The 20,970-nt window shown below is 40.6% G+C and overlaps 2 protein-coding genes across 2 annotated transcripts; both read left to right on the forward strand.

Annotated features, from left to right (window-relative positions):
- Nucleotides 1-10,772: 10,772 nt before the first annotated feature.
- ptgfr (prostaglandin F receptor (FP)) lies at nt 10,773-13,255 on the forward strand. The gene is made up of 2 exons (XM_069680634.1): nt 10,773-11,567; nt 12,947-13,255. The coding sequence occupies exons 1-2, from the start codon at nt 10,773-10,775 to the stop codon at nt 13,253-13,255; spliced, it is 1,104 nt and encodes a 367-aa protein (XP_069536735.1).
- A 3,443-nt stretch (nt 13,256-16,698) lies between these two features.
- Nucleotides 16,699-20,895, forward strand: btf3l4 (basic transcription factor 3-like 4). The gene is made up of 6 exons (XM_069679749.1): nt 16,699-16,784; nt 17,238-17,299; nt 18,525-18,638; nt 18,727-18,928; nt 20,322-20,381; nt 20,533-20,895. Exons 2-6 carry the CDS (start codon nt 17,246-17,248, stop codon nt 20,577-20,579), a joined length of 477 nt encoding a protein of 158 aa, XP_069535850.1. The 5' UTR covers nt 16,699-16,784; nt 17,238-17,245; the 3' UTR covers nt 20,580-20,895.
- The last annotated feature ends 75 nt before the right edge of the window (nt 20,896-20,970 follow it).

Here is a 20,970-nt window from a genome sequence, read left to right on the forward strand (position 1 = left end):
TATCTGCGACCTGTTTTTATTCCTGAGGAAGGCTTTGAACAGCAGCAAGACCATCGCCTGGGGAAATTAAATGAACAAAAACTGGTTGTGATCTCTTCAGATCAGCACTCCTTAAATCCTGCTGACAGCCGTAACCTGGGGTAAAGTGCATATGGTAAAAAAACAAATAAAGAAATGTAAAAATGTGTTTAAAAGGTGTAGTAATCTGAACTGATTTCATTGTGCATACTTGACATGAATGAAGTAATATCCAGATTAAAGGGCCACGTTAATAAGACATGATTTCTCTCTGGCTCTCTAACAGATGGCCCCTCAGAAAAGCCCATGTGTCCGACACTCTAGGCCACGATTCGTCCTCTTACTGAAGCCAAATGCAATTAAAGCCAGAACCAGCCCTCAAAGGCGTTCCCAGCCACTGTAATACTGGTACAAATGATTACATCAAAGTGTCCCAAACGGCCTCTTCAATCGTGACCCACAGGCTTCTGTCTCAGCCTCTTCAGCATACAGAGGGGAGCCGGTTGTTAGCGAGGGATTAGACCGTGCTATCCGGCCGTATCTCCAGGGTGATGGGAGCGGCGAGACTTCTGCAGAATAAAAGATGTCCTGCGAAAAAAAAAGAAACTGACTGCTGCCTGTTCCTGTGTTCATTCTGATTTTCCCGCGAGCGCCCGCACTCAGGTTGAATGTTAATGTTGGACTGCTCTCAGGTGCTCTGAGAAAAGGCCGCGCGGTGCTTGGGTGTCATGCTAAGTGCACTGGCTGCTCCTGAGATCTGCGCTGTGTGCTCTGCAAACCAATTACTGGTGCTTCAGGTAGAAAGGTGGGATTTTAAAGGCTTCAAAGGACAAGCTGGCTGCAAATGAGGCTGCCGTGGCTGTTAAAAACAAGCCCGAGGAGACATCATGCTTTCATTGACCTTGGAAACAATGATACTGAGCTGCTTGGAGCCAGAGTTACATGCATTATGGGTAAGATTGAGCTCCAGAGGCTGCTGACGTGTGATAAGAATTTCTATATTTGAGTGTTACTGTTATTTTCAGAGTTTGTGGGACTTTAAATTAGATTGAAAAAAGGTTCGATATTTTGAAAAGCACTGAGAGATAAGATAAATACCACCCTCAAATCTCTATAGCAACATCAAGCTAGCACTAGCAGCTGGTTAGCCTAGCTTAGCTTAGCGCAAAGACTGGGAACATGTACAGCATACAAGCATTGTATGCGCTGCATTTTTTCATAATTAAAACCTTCAATGACTTATATATTTATTCATAAACTTGAACTTTAAAATCCCCTGATACTTATTTTGTGATTTTACATCAGACAAAATTAATTCATCACTTTTTTCAGCACAATAAGACATGACAAAAACAGAACAAAACATCTTTTGTTCCCTTCCACAGCACTGCGTTCTTTAGCATCTTATTGCCCTGAATATGCCTTATACCAAACAGCACAATGAGGTGTTACAAGATAAGATCTTTTGTTGCAGTATTAATGTAACTCTTAGACACTTATTGTTCTCAAACATCATCAAAAACATTGTGACACATAAAGCGTTTTCATATCCTCAATGAGTCTTGGCTTATTTCCCATGTTCTCAATTTTCATTACCAACTTCCAGTTTCATATTGGAGACATTTCTAGATGTGTGACACCTCTGTAAATAGAGCAGCAGGAGAAACTCATGCCTTCATCCAGCCTTCATACTGTAACCATGTAACAGTATGTTGAAAAGCACAGTGTCTGAACCTGCCTTAGTTACAGATCCATCATCAGCAAGCTGTCAAGAAATGTTAAAAATACTAACATCCTACTGAGCAAAACACGTTTTAGATAAAGAATGTATGAATCAGCTGTCTCTGAATCACAAGACATCAACAATTCATCAGTCCGGTCTTTTACAATTGCCAGGATCCATTAAATCAAGTAGTTTAAAGGAATACAAGACGAGGTGTCATGAGTCTGCACTGCCACCTGGTGGCCCCATGTGTCTCTGCATTTTCTATTGAGGCGCCACAACATGAAATCACTGATCACAAAAAACTTCTTCATAGATATTTAAGGTGTATGGTAGAAGTGTAGTTTGCAGACATGTGTAACAGCAGGTCTCTCCTGAGAGTGCGACACAGGTGTCCAGATGAGTCTGTCTTTGAACGTTCGACAGAAGATCACTTTAAACACTGCTGATGGTTAAGAAACAGATTGGAGTGATCATTGCTTTCTTTTTGTAATTTAAAAGGTTAATAAAAAACACACAGCAAAATGTTGTCATGTATGTCACTCATGTGATTACATTTAATAAAACATATAAATGCCAAGATGAAGTGATTTCATCCTCTTTTTTAGGGAGGGGGTCTCGTCCACACAGTCCGCCATATTGCACAGCCATGTTTCTACCGTACACAATGCAACTCAGTTGCTGACTGTCAGAGATCCAAGATTGTTATCCTAGCGGCGGCCGATGTGTCCTCAAGCTTCAAGCTTCTTACACAGATGAAGATTTGGGGCTTCAGAGGTCCGTAAAACGCACGTGTTTAACTGCATTCACATCATTCTTTTTAACAACCTTGATGCAGCCCCTTCTGGAGCCACATGAAGTTTAATAACTTCCACACTTATTAAGTAGTGCTTCCCAAGGCCAATACTTCAACAGATAATGTATAAAGAGGTGGTGGAGCTTTATTTTACGCCCCTGTGAGTAGAATCAGAAAATTCCGGACTTTAGCACCCCCTAGTGGTGTTTATGAAAAGACATCAGGCAGATGTTAAGTTTTGTACACTTAAACTCTGTACTGAAGCAAAACGACACAAACAGATGAGACCAGAACCAAAAGCTCACAGGATAAGGTTTGTGTACAAAGTGCACATTTATATGTTAATCACATCAAGCAAACATTTGTGTTCAAATGACCTGTTTTGATATGTTAACGACTATTATTGTCGTACAAAAAAGAAACATACGCTAACAGCCACTCTACTGTATAATATCACACCAAAAAGTAAAATAAAATGTAGATTTAACAAGCAGCAAACTGTTTTGTTTTCAGTGGGAGTTCATTTAAGATACTTATGAACTATTTTTCAATTACAAAAATGTTCTGTAAGTCTTCAGGTCAATTTTGGCTCCTGCATTGATGAGGTCATTTTCAATATCTACATAACTGCACCTCACTGGCATTGCTCATAACAGAATTGATACATCATTTGACACTTAAAATAGCTTTTTCTTAAATGCCTTGCAGGAAGGAGTAAAACTGGGGACTTGGTGATATGCATTTATTAAATAATCTGTAAATAGTCTTCTTACCTTTATAGCTGTTGAAACAATAACAACGATTGTCTTCTCTGGCAAAGAGCTGCTGTGTTTGCAACATGTTGCTCAGATGTACACCGTCAGCAGAACTGTCAGACATGTTTTGACTGTTCATCAATAAGTTCAGATAAGAGATCCAGTGTGCCTCCCCTCCATGGCAACAATGTATTGTAAGGCGTTTCCATGGAGCTCCTCATTTAGTACAGCTGTAAGTCTCATGATGGATCACCATGTTTGTTTTTCTCTGAGGGTCATGATGTTCTCTGTGATTACTGAACCTCACCGTCCTGCTGGCGGGGATACGGAGTCATCCTGCACACTGCTCTGTGCTGGTTAACCTGACAATAACTTATACCTGGCTAACACACTCATTTTTGGATTTGATTACAATAAATCTTAATGATGCAAGACGAGGAAATCTCACCACAAAGTTAAAGGAAATCAAAATCTTATCAAACATCTGCAAATCAAAAAACATTCCTGTCAGTGTGATTATGATAATAGTGCAAATAATAACAGTGCTAATAATGCCAACATGGCTGCATGGTGGTGCAGTGGTTAGCACTGTTGCCTCACAGCAGAGGTTCCTGGTAAGACATAGTGGGCTGTTATGTGTGCATGTTTGTGCATGTGTAAATTCCCAGTAGCTGTGAATGTGAGTGTGAAAGGCGTGTCTGTTTCAATGTGTCAGCCGATTGGCTGCCGATCAGTCCAGGGTGTACCTCACCCACTCTCACTCTCACCCGATGACAGCTAGGATAGGCCCCAGTTACCCCATGACCCTGAAAAGGATACACAGTATAGATAATGGATGGATGGATAATAATGCTAACATGCTAAACTAAGACGGTAACCATAGTAAAGATAACACCGTCCGCACATCAGATTGTTGGCATGGACATTTTGAACCATAGTGAACATGTTAACATGCTGATGTTAGCATTTAGCTCAAGGTACTAGCCTCACAGAGCTGCAAAGATGGCTGTAGACTCTTGGCTTTGTTGACACAGATGTCTGGTCCTTCTGAAATATGACATGTATAAACAAAAGGACAACAAACACAATGATAATTGATGTAACCAAAGTTAAAGAGGGGGTATTATGCTGTTTCACATTTTAAGACATATATATATATAATGTTACAGTGTTGGATGTTCATACTAAATGTGGGTGAAGTTCAAATCTGAAGATAAAAGCATGTTGGAGTAATCCCCAGGCTTCTCAGCTCAGTGTGCAGGCTGCCGTGAACGACAGGTTTTACACTGTTTTTTCTACACGCTGCACTTTGTGACATCACAAAGTGCAGCGTTTCAGGCAGAGGCTGTATGAGGGCCTGCACAGAGCACCAGTGTGAGAAAAATTAGTTTTTTAACTGTAAATTATGCTAAGCTACTCCACAGGTATACGAAGCTTGACATTAGCATAATAACATTAGCAGCAGTACCAGCAGTATGTGGCTTTTAGTTTTCAGACCCGAATCAACAAGACATAATTAGTTAGTTACCTTGAGGATAGAAACAGCAGTTATGAGATGTGCACTTATCCCTTCATTAAACCTCCTGTAGACTGTTGTACCATAAATCCCTACCTGCCTCATTCACAATATAATTGATGTCAGCAGTAATCTCTGCTTCGCTCCACGGCTGCAGTCTTTATCCCAGCTTCAGGCCTTCATTAAGGTCAGATCTGAGGTTCAATCTCTGTTGGTTCATGAATTAATCACACAGTTACAGAAGCCTGCTCTGCTCTCTCTAGTTTCCTCGTGTCTATTTTGATGATATTAGAGACCTGGGAGGAAAGAAACTGACAGCTGTTTCCCTTTTCTCTCTGGCGTTTGGTGTTACTGTCAGATAATTCAGTTGGTACCAGGTGCTGTGACCTTTTAGGGTCACGTCTTAACACAATGGAAATGTGACATATTAGCAAAGGTATAAATAACCTCACCTGGCTGAAGATGTTCTCTTTCAATTGTCCTTTTTGTGGTTTGTGAAACATCTTTGATACATTTTGCAGCTCTTCAGGCACCAGCTCTGCTACATTAACAAATTCCCCATGAATAAATGAGGCAAATCTCTGGGTCAGGGTGACAGACATGTTGGGAGGGACAGGATGAACGCGAGCAGAAGAAGAGCACTTTTGTTATCTGTGAATCTTGGCACAGAGAGTGTTTTTGTGATTTACAGGAGGAAGTGACAGCGCTGCTGGCAAAAAGCCTGCATTACGGGTTATTTTCCCATCTCGCTCAAACTACTCCTGGCTCCATCTGAACCCCACTGAGGCAGTCAGTCTATTACAGCCGCCCCATTTGATGCAGCCAACAAAAGAATGTGATTGCACTCCCATGCCGATGCTTGCCTTGCATTGTCACAACTGCTCGGCTGCCGGTCATTACGGCGTACAGCAGACACTGTGTGACACCACACTGAAGGTGTAATGTCGCCCGCGAGGAGATTTTATCCTCACTCACCTTGTCGGATCATTAGAGAAAAACACAGTGAGGGAAGCTTAGAAGAAGGTTTCATTACCATAGTGAGAGGACAAGATATTCTGTTTTGTACTATAAGAACAGACACATCTGGAACTCTATTATAGTTTTATATCTTATATTTTCTTTTGATGCTGCCTTGACTCTTTTAGTGGCTGAGTAGAAGTTAAGAAAAGATGCAGTTTAACATGCAACTATTAAAGCTGCAGGATCATCTCCTGCAAGGAGAGGTATTTTACTTTAATTTTAATAACTTTATTATATGGCACCTTTAAAAACAAGAGTGCTTCGACAAACAAAGCAAAAACTCTCAGGAGGCGCAGAGCAGACCGCGGAAGCAGACAGATGCAGCAAGACAATAAGGAGGAGCAGTCAGTATGAAGCTAAACCAGCAGGACAGAAGATGTAAAAACGCAGCGGGGAGGAAACAGGGTATAAAAGGGTCGAATTATTAAAGAGCAATAAAAGGAAAGAAATGAAAAATAAATAAAAGCAATAAATAAGTAATTAAAATAAAAGAAATAAAAGCAATTAGAAATTAAAATAGAAAATATGTAACAAGAATTTAAAAAAAAAGAGAATTAAAATTATAATGAAAAATTAACATTAAAAGAACATTTAAATACAATAATAAAAAAATTATATATAAAAGATAATTAAAATGAATAAATAATTCCACTGAAACACAACTTTTCATGGCATACGTGTCGGGATGACTGAGACCTACAGATACTTGTGTTTGATTAAGAAACTGTGTGAATGTAACTGTGAGGTGCAGAAATACATATGACTGTTTCTGATTCACAACCATATTTACCTCTGCACCTTTGCACTCTCTATTGCACCATTGCACTATTGTCTATTGTCTCCTGTCTATAAGTGTTGTGTTTTTTTCTTCTTTTTATGTATATATATGTATATATATATATATATATATTTTTTTATATATACTTATCTAAATAATTTGTAAAATATATTTGTACACATAGGTCTGTATATAGTAGTGTTATATTTAGTTTATTAGTGTCTAAGTGTTTGTGGTACCTTTGTCTAACCTGTCCCTGTTTAGTATGTGTGTCTGTACATTGAGAGCTAAGAAAACCCAGAGTCACATTCCTTGTATGTGTCCACATACTCGGCCAATAAAGCTGATTCTGATTCTGATTCTCTGCCTGTGTTATCTTCTTCTCTTTGGAGTAAGTGTGCATGTACTGTCTTGGGTCTTGGATTGAAAGTATTTCAATCTTCTCATTTATTTGCTGGTTTACATCCATTTGTCAGAAGGAATTGAACTGATTACAAAGCGGCTTAAACTTCAGCTCTAAAATGAATTGCAAAACAAAAAGAAACTTTGCACAGCTTAATACAGAACAAGTCCTCTTAAAGGAAGGTGGCGGGACACACCCTGGACTGAGCGCCAGTCAGTCACAGGGCAGACACATAGAGACAGGCTCTGTTTGAAATGTCGTACTATACCAGCAGTACGTACTGATTTGGCCAAAACGTTGTATACAGTATGCAAACAAAAACAAAATGTGCAGTATGCCAAAAATACCGAGATGTCATACTGATTCGGAAAAAATCTCCAGTATGCATCGGACCAGTCTGCCTCGCCTATTGTATCCCAGAATGCAAAGCGCTGAAACGTCACAGCGGCAGTTGAAATGGTGGACAGCAGCAGAAGAGCGGAAGGGGGCGCTATAGCTAAAGAAGCCGGCACCTGGCGTAGCACACTGCAAAACAGCTGCATACTACATACTACACCGGAACGCAGTATGCTGTATGTAGTGTACAGAATACAGTATATAAGCTGTGTCCCAATCCAGGGGCTGCAGCCTTTGAAGGAGGCGGTCCACGGAGGATGCTCCATTCATAGCCTGCGTAGACCATTAAAGCTGAACTGAAATGAGACGGTCTGGTCTACCCTTGTGTCACCAAACGCCGCTCCTGGCGCCTAGCAACAGGTAGCTAGTGAGCTAACTAGCTAGCATAACTAACGTTAAGTAAGTTACCTATTATTTTAAAGATAATTTGTTTCAAGGCCCCTTTCGTTTTCTTAAACATGTGTAACACTAGCTATTTGACTGAGTTGAAACCAAAAACTTTTACATTTTAAAGTGTATTCCTCGGCCACGTAAGAGTCCGCCATTTCGTTTGAATTGGCACGCAATGCATCTCGTGATACGTTGGACCGTGAAGGATGCACCCGATGGATCCTTCGCGGCCTGGGAAACGGAGGACGCATTTGTCGGCTGCATCTGAAGGAGCCTTCGAATTGGGACAACCTTTGACATGCCGCTGTGACGCAATCGGCCTTCAAATACAGCCTTCAAAGGCTGCAGCCCCTGAATTGGGACGCAGCTATAGTGTGCCATTTTAAACACAGCCACAGACAACCTTTCACGCTCACACTCACACCTACGGGCAATTTAGAGTCACTGACTTTGCGAGGAAGCCGGAGTGCCCGGAGGGAACCCACGCATGCACGCGTAGAACATGCAAACTCCACCCAGAAACTGAAAGGTTGTGAAAGGTTGTCTGTATCTATATATGTGTCAGCCCTGTGATTGACTGGAGATTAGTTCAGGGTGAACCCCACCTCTCACCCAATGACAGCTGGGACAGGCTCCAGCCCTCCTGCCACCCTGAACAGGATAAGCAGTATAGATAATGGATGGATGTTCTTCAAGGTTCCCGTTGTGCACTATGACAAATAAGTCAATTTAAGCCTTATTTCAATGAAGTCTCTCCTTCATTAACTGTTAAAGTGGAAATAGTTGTAATAAGCCAAATATGTTTCAGAGGGATCTGCTTGAAAGTCTGACAAACTGACAAAGTGATGTCACTCAGGTTGAAGATACACATGTGAATATGAATAAGAGAATCTCCAACCAAACTGTCAGTGGTCAGGGTGCATTGTGGGTAGTGTAGAGGACAGGTTTTGGCAGGGAAGGAAAAAAACATAAAATGAGAAATGAGGAGATGGATAGGTTTATTTTGACAGCAGCGACATGTGCATGCTGGGATGGATCACAGCCTCCAAATTAGGATGCACCTTCCAGAGGAGTGCATTCGGTATCTGCTTCGGATTTACATTTTGTCCTCTCTAGTCTGTCAAACTCTGAATAAACAAACCTAGAACATTAGAAGAAATACTAGACCTATATTTGCAGGCAATTTCCAGCCGAAGACAGACATGGCTGTTTTTCCTGACACTCACTGTAACAAGTCGTACCTACTGATTTCCTAAGGGCAACTTCCACGTCAGAGTTCACTTTAAGAGCTCTTTCTCCATCATTCATAAATCAGGGAAAGAAAAACAGGCAAATTGGATGACACAGGCCTTCTGATGCTGGGAAAACAATCAATCAAGAACATATGGTCTGGAAAAAAATAGCTTTTCAAATCAATGTAAATCATCTTGTCTCCGTCCTTTTAAATGAGCACCACTGTGTTTTCTGACGGCATACCACACAGCCGGCCAGGAAATCCAGCCAGAGCTGTGAGAGTATCGTTTTGAACCGCAGCCCAGCACTCGGTGCCGTTCAAGCCAAGACTCTGTTGCAATGAAATATTTTGCATTTTGTTCTCACTCTTGTAATGTCTGACTGAGATGTTTTCGTGATATTACCTAGATGTGCATTGTCGAGCCACAGAACTGGAGAAGCATTTGGTCTGCTCATATTTTGACAGCATGTTGTTTTAAAATTGGATACTTTATGTTGAAGCTGCAGCGGATCATATTCAATCTGACTGTTTTTCTATTCAGATGGATTGCTGCAAAGTGACTTATCCAGTAGGGGATGGAACAAAGACATGAATGACAGGAAACTGACAACAAATGTAAACAAAATTCACCTCAGCAAAGAGTCAGCACTTGGTAAATCTTGTTATTTCAAAGGCTTTGGTTTGAAACTTTATTTTGGTTTTATAAATTTAGTTTAAAGGCTTTAACATTTTACCATAGACAGAGACGGAACCTGGACTCTCAGCACATTCTGGGAAGTAGACAATCTCTTTCTGCAATGTAGACACAAGCAGAAGAATAATCCAGCAAAATGCAACGATAGAGTGAAAGAGAACAGAGATAGGAATTTTTATTTGGCATATCTGCGTTTATAGACCCTTCAAAATAAAAGTCCTTTAACAGAAAATTGTATGAGATGCAATGCTCTTAGGTATTAGGGGTGAAATTTCACACAATCCATGAATACTAAGTCAGGGCAGCCATGCGTAATTACGCGAGTAGTTGGCACGCGTATTTTACCGTCAGTTTATCAGTGAGCTTTAAATCATAACAAAGAGCAGACTTACGCAGATTCAATCATGTGCAGCCCGTGAGGTGTGTTTGAGTTTCAAGTGAACCCTCGCGCACTGAAGCTCTGCTGCCTTCACGGACTCTGCACCAGCGGAGCACAGACGGAACCAGTTGCTCGCATCGTCTCGAGAGGAATATTGAGGAGATCACTTTCGGGACTTTCCGTGGCATTTACTGCCGGACTGACAGGACGTTGATTTGTTTTATTGATTATGCATAAAGACGGAGAGTTGAGAGGCTGGTAACTTATGGCGCGCTGTGTGAAAGAGGACCAGACCTGAGGTAAGGAAGTCGACCACGTTTTAAAAAGTCGCGAACTTATTGGCTCGTTAGAATGTGGGACATTTTTCATTTAAAGAGAGTTTATTGGAACTTCTTATCATTTTATTTATCACGTTGTCTCTGCAATTTAGTTGTCACACCCAAAACTGCATCTGTTGCAAGCTGTTTTATCTACACTTTATTATGGAACATCAGTTTCACATGAGTTAAACGAGAAAGTACAGTACTATACTAAAATACAGGTTCTTTTTTACCAGACTAAATTAGTGAAAAAAAAAAGGCATGTTTTGCCTCTGAAGTTTTATTTCAAAGGTTTAATTACAAATGAATCGTACCATCTTCCATCCTTTCCTCCAGAGTTCATCCCCACCATGTCAGCCAATGGGAGCTCAGAGACAGGCTGCAGGTCAGAGGTCAGACCCAGCAACACCACCTGCAGCCCGAAGGAGCCGTCTGTCACCACCTCCGCCATCTCCATGACCGTGGGCATTTTGTCCAACAGCCTCGCCCTCTTCATCCTCGTCAAATCCTACAAACGCATCCGGCTCAAGTCCAAAGCGTCCTTCGTGCTGTTTGCCAGCAGCCTGGTGGTCACAGACCTGCTGGGTCACCTCATCAACGGCTCCCTGGTGCTGTTCGTCTACGGCTCCCACAAGAAATGGGAGATGTTCGACCCTCACCGCATCGTGTGCAGCGTCTTCGGGGCGTGCATGGTGTTCTTTGGCCTGAGCCCCTTGTTCCTGGGGAGCGCCATGGCGGTGGAGCGCTGCATCGGAGTCACCAGGCCCATCTTCCACTCCACAGCTTTAGCTTCACACCACATGAAAAGACTGCTGGGAGTCACCTGGCTGCTGGCTGCCCTGGTGGCGGTGCTGCCTGTGCTGCTGTGGAGGCCCTATAAGGTTCAGAGCTCTAGGAGCTGGTGCTTCTTCCACATGGAGGAGCCCAAAGACTGGCTGGATGTGCTCCTGCCTCTGTTGTTCTCCATGCTGGGGCTGCTGGCCCTGCTGCTCTCCATCGTGTGCAACACTCTGACCAGCTGCACTCTGCTGCAGGCCAGACTGCGGCGCAAGCATCACTGCAGAGGCCCATCCTACCACATAGAGATGATCTGCCAGCTGCTGGCTATCATGCTAGTGTCCTGTGTGTGCTGGGGTCCCTTACTGGTAAGTCTGCCCCTCAGTACCACTAAACTCTGCTGTATGACTTTAAAAGAGTACCGACATCAGGTTGTATAATGTCACAATGTTGGATGTCCAAACTAAACGTGGGTGAAGTTTCAAACCTGTAGGTAAAAGTATGTTGGAGTAATCCCCAGGCTTCTCAGCTCAGTCTACAGGCTGCTGTAAACATCAGGTCTTTTTTCTACACGCTGCACTTTGTGACATCACAAAGTGCAGCCTCAGCAGACTTCAGGGAGCTGGCCAACCAAGAAGAAAGCAGGCCTGTGGGGGCGGAGTTTCTTAAAGGGACTGACTGAGTCGTTTCAGGCAGAGGCTGTATAAGGGGCCTGCACAGAGCATCAGTGTGAGAGAACCGTAAATTATGCTAAGCTACTCCACAGGTATCACAGAGTGAAATATGAAGCTTGACAGTAGCATAATAACCCCCCTTCAAAGGTTTAGTTAGTTTCAAATTTTCCATTTAGCATTCAAATCCCATTCCGATATTCGATTTTGCAGCCGATTCCGAGCCCCAAAGTCCAATGCCATAAAAATATTTTAACCTGTTAAAGATGCTTACATTTTTCCAGTTCTAACTAACATTAAACTCTCTGCTAGCACCACACTGTTGCTGTTTGCTATCTTGATGAGCATGTGATAAATAAACCTGAAATGAGTTTCTTATTGTCGATCTAAAACAATATTGCCTTGGTGATGGTACAGTGCAACTTTCTGTGTAGTCTGCAGCAAAGAAGACTTGGGAGCTGATAAATTATGCTTTTGATATCGATGCATAGAGGTGCGTATTCACTGAAGCGTTTCCTACACTAGTAATGGAACTGTGAGGACTCATTTACATTCCTCTATACCATCATGTCTCTGATCTTCAAACCAACCATGTCTCCTATTTTCTGATGTGTCCGTCATGGATTTTGGACGTAGGTAAGTACAAAGTGACAGCGGTGAGAGACAGTGAAATTGGTTTTGAAATGAGACAGAAGCCTGGCAGGTTTTATTCTCTGTGATGTGTGAAGAAAAGATTGTTTTTTTGTAGCGTTGTTTTTCATTTTCAATCGCTTGACCCTTTCACCGTTCATTCATGACATCAACACTGGAATAGGAGTAGGAGTAAACTTTCTGACCTTTCCTCTAATTTCCTTGAAAAGTGCAGTATCAGTCTCTGACCTGAGCTCTCCTCCACACACACACCTCTGTCCTTCAAAAGATCCACATGCTCCTGGCAAGGCCGACATCTCTCCCTCTCCGGCTCATTATAACGTCCGCTCACATTGCCTCAAAAATTGCCTCTCCAATACTACACTTTCATGTATGTTAAATAATACAGTGCATAAAACATTCCTTTATTTTTGACCACTGTGCAGATCCGTGTCATCATCCTGAGCACCCGAGCGACAGATGAGCCCGCGTCTTTCAGCCTCCTCATGGTGGTACGCATGGCCACATGGAACCAGATCCTGGACCCGTGGGTCTACATCCTCCTGAGGAAGGCCGTCCTGAGGAAACTCTTCATGTTGTTTCACGGCTGCTGGGGCCCAAGGTTTAACAGCCTTCACAGCTGGCAGCGCAGCGTGCTCCGCAGCTCAATGGAGACCAGCAACTTGGCTGCTGGATCGTCTTACGGCCTCAGTAAATTACCTCTGCCGGACACTGCGATCAAATCCATCGCCTGAAGCCCTGACACAGTACTCTGATCTGAGAAGCAGGAAGAAGCTGTGAAGGAACTTTGTTGGAATATGGACAATCAAAGTTATTGACTCTCTTTATATGCCGTCTTTGGACTTGTGAAATGATCAGCATGAACTGGCAGTGTTGTTGTCTGTTTAATGTGGGATTAACTTAACTAAGATCTGTTGAATGTATTCCAAAAGTACACAGAAAGGAGTGCTTCCCCTGGCTCTTTGGATTAGGATACACGCAGTCATAAAACACACAAAAAAAATGGTGGGAGTGCCTGATGATGGCTTGATGGTGAAATGCGTAGGAGTTTGTTTTGAGGTCTCATGACCATGAAAAGAAGCATTTCACTTGTTTAAAAGAGAGTGCCCCGGAGTTGTTCTTGTGTTTTTTGATTGTTAAATTTATCAGCGAATCTGTGTTAAATCGTTCTTGAATGAAAATGTTACAGCCACAGTTGGTAAGGACATAAATCATGCTTTTTCTTTGGAAACGTTACCGTCTTCGCCCCGGATGCTGCTGAAATGTCCATATGGCAGCTCCAGTCTGTGCCCTCGATGTCACTGTACTATTTTGTACTAAATTTGTTTGATTCTCTTTGTGTTGTTATTATTTCTGTTTCTGGCTGTAGCCCTGGGCATCACAATCAAAATGTTTTGACCATTTGTTGAACATATGAAAGGTAAGCTGATATATATTCATGATTATAATCTAACAGATAAGCTAGTACATACACAATCTCAACATTTCTCTGGATTATAATGTGAATGGATGGAGTATATATAGGTTCAGCAGAAGATGACTTCACTATCGATATCATTATAGGATAACTTAGCTGTGATAGCAGTGTTGTGACCAAGTCATCTTTGCTTAAATTCCAAGCAAGTCTCAAGTCATTTTTTCTTGGGCAAGTCAAGTCGAGTCCTTAGTTAAGGCAAGTCAAGTCCCAAGTCATGTCACTTTTTTTCCATCCAAGATACAGCACTCTTACCTGTTGTAGCCGGTATTTATAAATAGAAAAGTCAAGGTATTAGTAGCCGGTCTAATAATGATATTATTGGCCAATTTATATAACCTGTTCAAAAAGTATGACACTGAATTATATCTGTATTATCTTGGCACAGACGCAGCCATGATGATGGTCTGGCCTGAGACCATATTGAGTAGTAAAGAGTATGACTGATGAGGCTTCTCTTTGGGGGAAAACATCAGGTAGCGGGGGGCTTTGATGTTGCGTGTTGCAACTCCATAGCGAGGAGTTTGACAGCCAGTCATCCAATCATGACAATCACATACCGAGGAGCTTTTTGTGTCATCCAATCATGATTCCCAGTTAGCGCTGCATACATACTTGATAGTTAGACAGAAACTTTGAATTACAACATTTAATATTTAACAGGTAACATTTAAACTTATGAACACACTCAAGTCATCCGAGTCATCGTGCCTCAAGTCAAGTCAAGTCTCAAGTCATTTATTTTTTGTCAAGTCGCAAGTCATCAAAAAAGTGACTCGAGTCGACTCGAGTCCAAGTCACCAAGTCTCATCTCCACATCCCTGTGTGATAGTATAAGGAAATAATTAAGTCTAAATGACACACACTGTTAGTATAATTTCAGCATACAGATAATAAATAATCTTTGTAGTGCAGTGACCTTAGGAGTATATCTACAGCTCCAGAAAAAAATAAGACACCACTGCAAAATATTTTTTTTCTGGTTCAACTATTTATAGGTTTGTGTTTGTGTGCAACATTTATCCCTACTCCCAAATAAAGTATTCTTATTTAGTCTTTTTTTTATGCAGGAAATGAAAACTGGTTAAGATCAAAAGATTCAAAAGAGATGTAGTTCAGAGCTCAAATAATGAAAACAAGTTCATGTTCATGTTTCAACAACAGGATACTCAAGTTGTACATCAGGAAGAGTTCAGAAATCAATACTTGGTGGAACAATCTAGTTTTTAATTCCAGTTTTCATACGACTTATTGGCAAGCTCTACACCAGTCTTTCACATTGCTGCCGGGTGACGTTATTCTTGATCATATTCAGGAGGCTTCTAATGAGGTTCAGGTTTAAAGATTGGGCTGGCCATGACATGAAGAGAGAGAGAGAGACGCTGACTTAAGGACAATTTGAAGTGGTCTCTTCATTTTTTCCGGAGCTGTGCATTTGTTTTTAGATGTAAGTACGTAATACTGCCTTCAGTTTATCTGGGCTGAACTGTGAAATAAAGGTTTAAATGGAAAAAACAAATGAAAAATATGACAGTGCAAATAGATTACTAATAAGTATTCAGGAGTGTAGCGCTTGGCATCAGGATAATTACAGACTTTACAGAAGTAATTTGTTATTAATTATAATTATTATTCAATTTGAGTCAGTTATAATAATTATCATTCAAAGCATGATTCATAACTTGTCAGAGGGTAATTTGAGTTGATTAATGACATTTGCATTTGTGCAACATGAAAAAGGTCGGGGGAAAAAAGGTGTCCAGCTGTTATGTGTTGACAGCATCCTTGCTGATCACAGCTCCTGCTGCTGCTCTGGGGTTTTAATTTCATTTAACTTGTAGGCTGCAAGCTGCTCACACATCAGTGAGAGCTGTGCTTCAGTTACAGTAAGTGATTACAAAATGTGAGATGAATTACAATAGGCAAAATAGAAATTAATTTTAAAAAATAGCTTGTTTTCAACCTTAAAAGTCCACCTATTATATAAAGACATAATTTATTATTTTTAATTTAATTATAATAATTAATTATGCTTTTTTTAAAATATATTTCAAAATTATAATTAAGCTAATTCAGTTTACAATAGCTTTTAGAAAATGAACTAGTTAATTGATTATGTGAATATGTTTATATTTATCAATACCGAAAAACATTAATTATTTCAGAAGCACACTACTGACTCCATAAGACTGATGTTTGTTGGTAGGAGAATAAAATGCTGGTTCCAGAAGTTTCTTCTGATGTACATATTAGTTTAATTTTTAATATTTCATGTCTAAGTGTACAAAGAGAGCAAAAGTTAAACCGGAGTCAGATTCCTTATATGTGTACATACCTGGCCAATAAAGCTGATTCCAATTCTAATTTCATACTTTCCCCCCATTAATAAATATAACAATAACAATAAAATAACTTTATTGATCCCCAAAGGGAAATTCATTTGTCTGGCATCTCATCTACCATTTACTAAAGAATTAAAAAACTGAATATATGTATGTAACTGAAAATATGTATGTCCAATAAACATTTTTTCATTTTACTAAGGAGACAAACCGTTAACGTTTTGCAAACACCTTTCCAGCCTACAAGGGTCAAATTCGCTACCACTTAAAAGCAGAGTACAGCTTGTTTGTGTAATGTATAAAGCTTCCTCTAGGTGGCAGCACGACAACCAAACCCATCTAGTTTATCAAAAACGAAGAAGAAGAATTCCGTATGGCATGTGACGTAATCCCTTCCTCATAACCTCCATCTTTCAGCACCGCATGCCTCTGTGGATATTTGAGCAGGTTTGGGATGCTAAACGTTGATTTGTGTGAAGTGTGCGGTGTTTGTGTTGTGTCTGGTTGTTGTTGTGTTGTGGGAGCAGAGCTGTCGGACTGAGCGGAGCAGTGTCACGCTGTGTGCTCAGTCTGTAGGCCCTGTGTTGTGTTTTCATCTCTGCAGCTGCTAACCTCTTACACAGCAGACTGTCTGCTGACTAGTTGGAGCTGGTCTGGGTTATTATTGCATCAGCGGGTTATTATTCTCCTCTCGCGTTCACGTCTTTTTTATTGGTTTACAATGTTGATAATAAAATTAGCTTTAGCCACGTCTGTGCTGTCTCCTGGTTAGCTCATATGGTGGTTCCAGCTAATGTTGCAGCTCACAGTTAAAAGGGAAGCAGCAGTATGCTAGCTGTTTAGCTAGTTACACAGTATTTTTGTTTTTTAAACATTTTTAAAAATGTTCTCAAATTGTAGGTGACAACATGAATCAAGAAAAACTTGCAAAACTTCAAGCCCAGGTTCGGATAGGAGGAAAGGTAAGTTGGCACACAGGAAGTGGTGATTGTGACTCTAAACACATAAAATGGCATTTAATGCTGTGTTTTAACTGTCAAATAAACTATGCCAAACCAAAACCTGGAATACATCTTGCCATAAACATTGCTGTGTTTATGTGTTACTTGCTTTATTTACAATTGAAATGTTACTGTGAGTTAATAGAATTTATAACTGTTCAGTGTTGGATTTGGTGTTTTAGGGTGGTGTCATTATTCACATAAAAGCAATTACACTAAACAACTATTCAAAGACAATAATTTATCATTTACTTGTAAAGAAATGATAGAGCCTTACCCACATAGTCATTACTCAGGCAAACACAATAATTAAAAACATCTTGGCTAGGGCTGCATGATATTGGAAAAAAATGACATACATTTGACGATAAATTTTTGTTTTGCTATATTGATTACGATATTAAGAAAATACAGGAAATTATACCAGATAAATGCATGTGTTCTTATGTACATATAAACAATTAACAATCATACTGTTTATTATTATTATTGTTATTATTTGGGACTTTATAGTCTATTTTCCTCTAACAAAACTCCTACCCCCTACTTTTACCACAATGGTTCAGTGACACCTGCATAAAAAAGTTGAGAGAGTTCAGGTGGAGTGCCACGTTTCTTTATAAACTGAATACAAACAGACTTGTGCGCTGCAGGTGTGTTATTTATACGGTTTGTCATGTACCATTTCTAAAGATATTCAAATGTATGTTGATTCAGAGTGACCAGCTCGGTGATGGTAATTTTTGGAAACGAAAGGTCACTGTCTCCTACTTCCTTTCGGCAAGCACAACCTATTGACTTTTGCACATGCGCACATAGCAATTGCGATGGTTAAACGATTTATCATGCAGCCCTAATGTCAACTCACCTTGTGATCTTCACGGTCGATATATCAACAGATAATTGTGCTTGTCGCTCATATATTGCCATGCTGTATGATAGCAAGAATTATGAAGCTAAAATGCAAATGAAATGTTTAATAGCTTTAAGAAACTGACACAGTGACATAGTTTTTTCACCAGAGAACACAGACAAGTTTATTTTTCAACTGCAAAATTGCACACTTAGTACATATTTTGGTCACAACAACTCTTTTGAAAGACTATATTGCCTGATACCTGTCATTCTTTTATGTCAACTTCAAGTCGCTTTTGAGCAGGAGTCTTATGTGAACTGTTTTTTTTAGGGATCTGCACGCAGGAAGAAGAAGGTGGTACACAGAACTGCCACAGCGGATGACAAAAAGCTGCAGAGTTCACTAAAGAAGTTGGCTGTCAACAATATTGCTGGAATTGAGGAGGTAATGGATATATGTCTTTAGCAAACACCTCGGATCATTGTGGCACATTTAGCCACAACTGTAAAAACTGATTGGCTTCTCTCCTCAGGTGAACATGATCAAGGATGACGGGACTGTGATCCACTTCAACAACCCCAAAGTTCAGGCCTCTCTGTCCGCCAACACTTTCGCCATCACGGGCCACGCTGAGACCAAGCAGCTGACGGAGATGCTTCCCGGCATCCTCAGTCAGCTGGGAGCGGACAGCCTCAGCAGCCTGCGCAAACTGGCAGAACAGTTCCCTCGGCAAGGTGGGTGCCCCCGAACCTCTTAGGCATGTGACATTTCACAGGCACTGTGGAAGAGGAGGGTGAGAAGTTCTGTGTTGCCAACATTGGCTGGGTTACAGTTGTGAGATGGGTCTTAATTTAAAGTTGCACCTCAGCATATTTTATACAAAAAAGGCATAGGCATGTTGGAAAGACCAGTTTCCCCTGCTGCTCGTCTGATTATACTTTATTGCATAGTAAAGTTCAGTTCTTACAACAACACCTTTGTGGTTTAGCATGATTAGGGTGCCGTATATTTACATACGCCTCTCGCCTTGTGCAGCTGGACTATAAAAAGTTAAACCTGCTTGATACAGTGTAATGAAGTAGGTTGGTCCTGAACTATTTATGTAATCAAACATCTAGTGTAAGAAAAGACAGTTGTTTGTAAGGAGAAGTAGGAGGAGTAGATGGTAATGACAGAAGCAGGTGTAGGTTATTGTGGTGCCCTCAGATAACATTGAGTCGCTCCTAATGAAAGAGGATGTACGATGTTACTACAGTTTGTAAAGCCCTGGGAAATATTTATTAGTTATTTCACGCGTTATAATACATGGCTTCACTTGACAAAGGGATGATGAATTACATACAGTGGGATCACAAAAAGGGATGTATTAACCTGGTCTATGCACAACTGTGTTCAGCGATAAATAGAAGTCTTACATCGGCCTGTAGTAGGTGCTCTGTCAAGTATCTCATGTAGTGGAATTTGGTCTAACACCCTTTTTTCTTTAAGTAATATTATACAGTATTAGCAGGGTTACAAAAACATAATAATGGTTCTTCCTTTTTGTACGTGTCATTAAAAGAGAGGACTTTCTTGTCTTCTTGTCGCCAATCAATCCAATGAAAACCAACAGTCACTCCTGGCCTCTGTCTGGCTCTCAGCCTTGAGCCCATTCATTTTCCTGAAGAAATTAATGTTTGTCAGAAGGTCACAATTATATAGTTATATTTCCAAAGGGCCAAAAAGAACAGCTGGGAACTGTAGTTTTAACCAACCTTCACTCAAACAGGAGTGTTTTCAGTGGTGATTTGATGTACATTCAGTGTTCTGTTGAGTGTTTAGAGCGGCAGGACAGTGTGTGTGGATGGACTCAAAATATACAATCGTGCACATGTTCATGATAATGACACACGGCATCCAGTAAAAAACGTGTCGCTTGCTGATGTGTTTTTGGGGAAGGATTGAGTACTGAGGCACAGAGGAATACACAAGGCTTTGGTCACACAGAGTATTTGTTTTTGCTTTTTTAATGGGTTGTGTTGAACATGACAATAATGAAGAATTTTACCAGACTTATCCTCTAAGATGATTTAACATATTTGGCTACAATCGCTTGTGATCAATCATTTTTTGTGCATTTCTTTTCAGCTCTCGACAGCAAGGCTCCAAAGGCAGAGGACATCGAGGAAGAGGATGACGATGTGCCAGGTATGAAACATCAAATAATTTGCGTAATGCTAGCAAAGGATCTGATCACTTTTTTTTAAATGGTTAATTTCTGTCCAAAGAATATAGAATCATAAGATTTGTTTTTTCTTCCACTGTAATGATTGACCATGCTGCTGTTGTTGTTCTGCAGATCTGGTGGAGAACTTCGATGAAGCGTCAAAGAACGAGGCAAACTGACACACATGAAGTTCTCGTGCACACGGACTGGACTGCAATGAAACAGAAACCCTCTCCGGTGTTTTTAAGTCTAGTCATGCAGACATATCAAACACTATCCACTCAAACCAGAGACTTTTCTATTTTACCATGATGGCCCGCAGATGTCCGAGTCAGACTGACTTGTGCACTTATAAAATAATGAAAATACTCCCCTCTGTTAAACAGTAAAATCCCTTCACCACATTGTCAGTCATGGTCAGGATTACTGTGGTCATTAAATCTAGTCTTAAGACTTTTTTTTGTTTATGAAACAAAATAAAGGTGATTAACATTTTGTAGATGGTGCTGTGGTCATTGAGGAGATTTTGTAAACGTGGATACTTCTTATCCAAACTGAAGATTTAACTCT

The sequence above is a fragment of the Semicossyphus pulcher genome, unplaced genomic scaffold (assembly GCF_022749685.1).
Source record: "Semicossyphus pulcher isolate SPU_LCO1_2020_fin unplaced genomic scaffold, fSemPul1.0.p SCAF_4, whole genome shotgun sequence".
Lineage (NCBI taxonomy): Eukaryota > Metazoa > Chordata > Actinopteri > Labriformes > Labridae > Semicossyphus > Semicossyphus pulcher.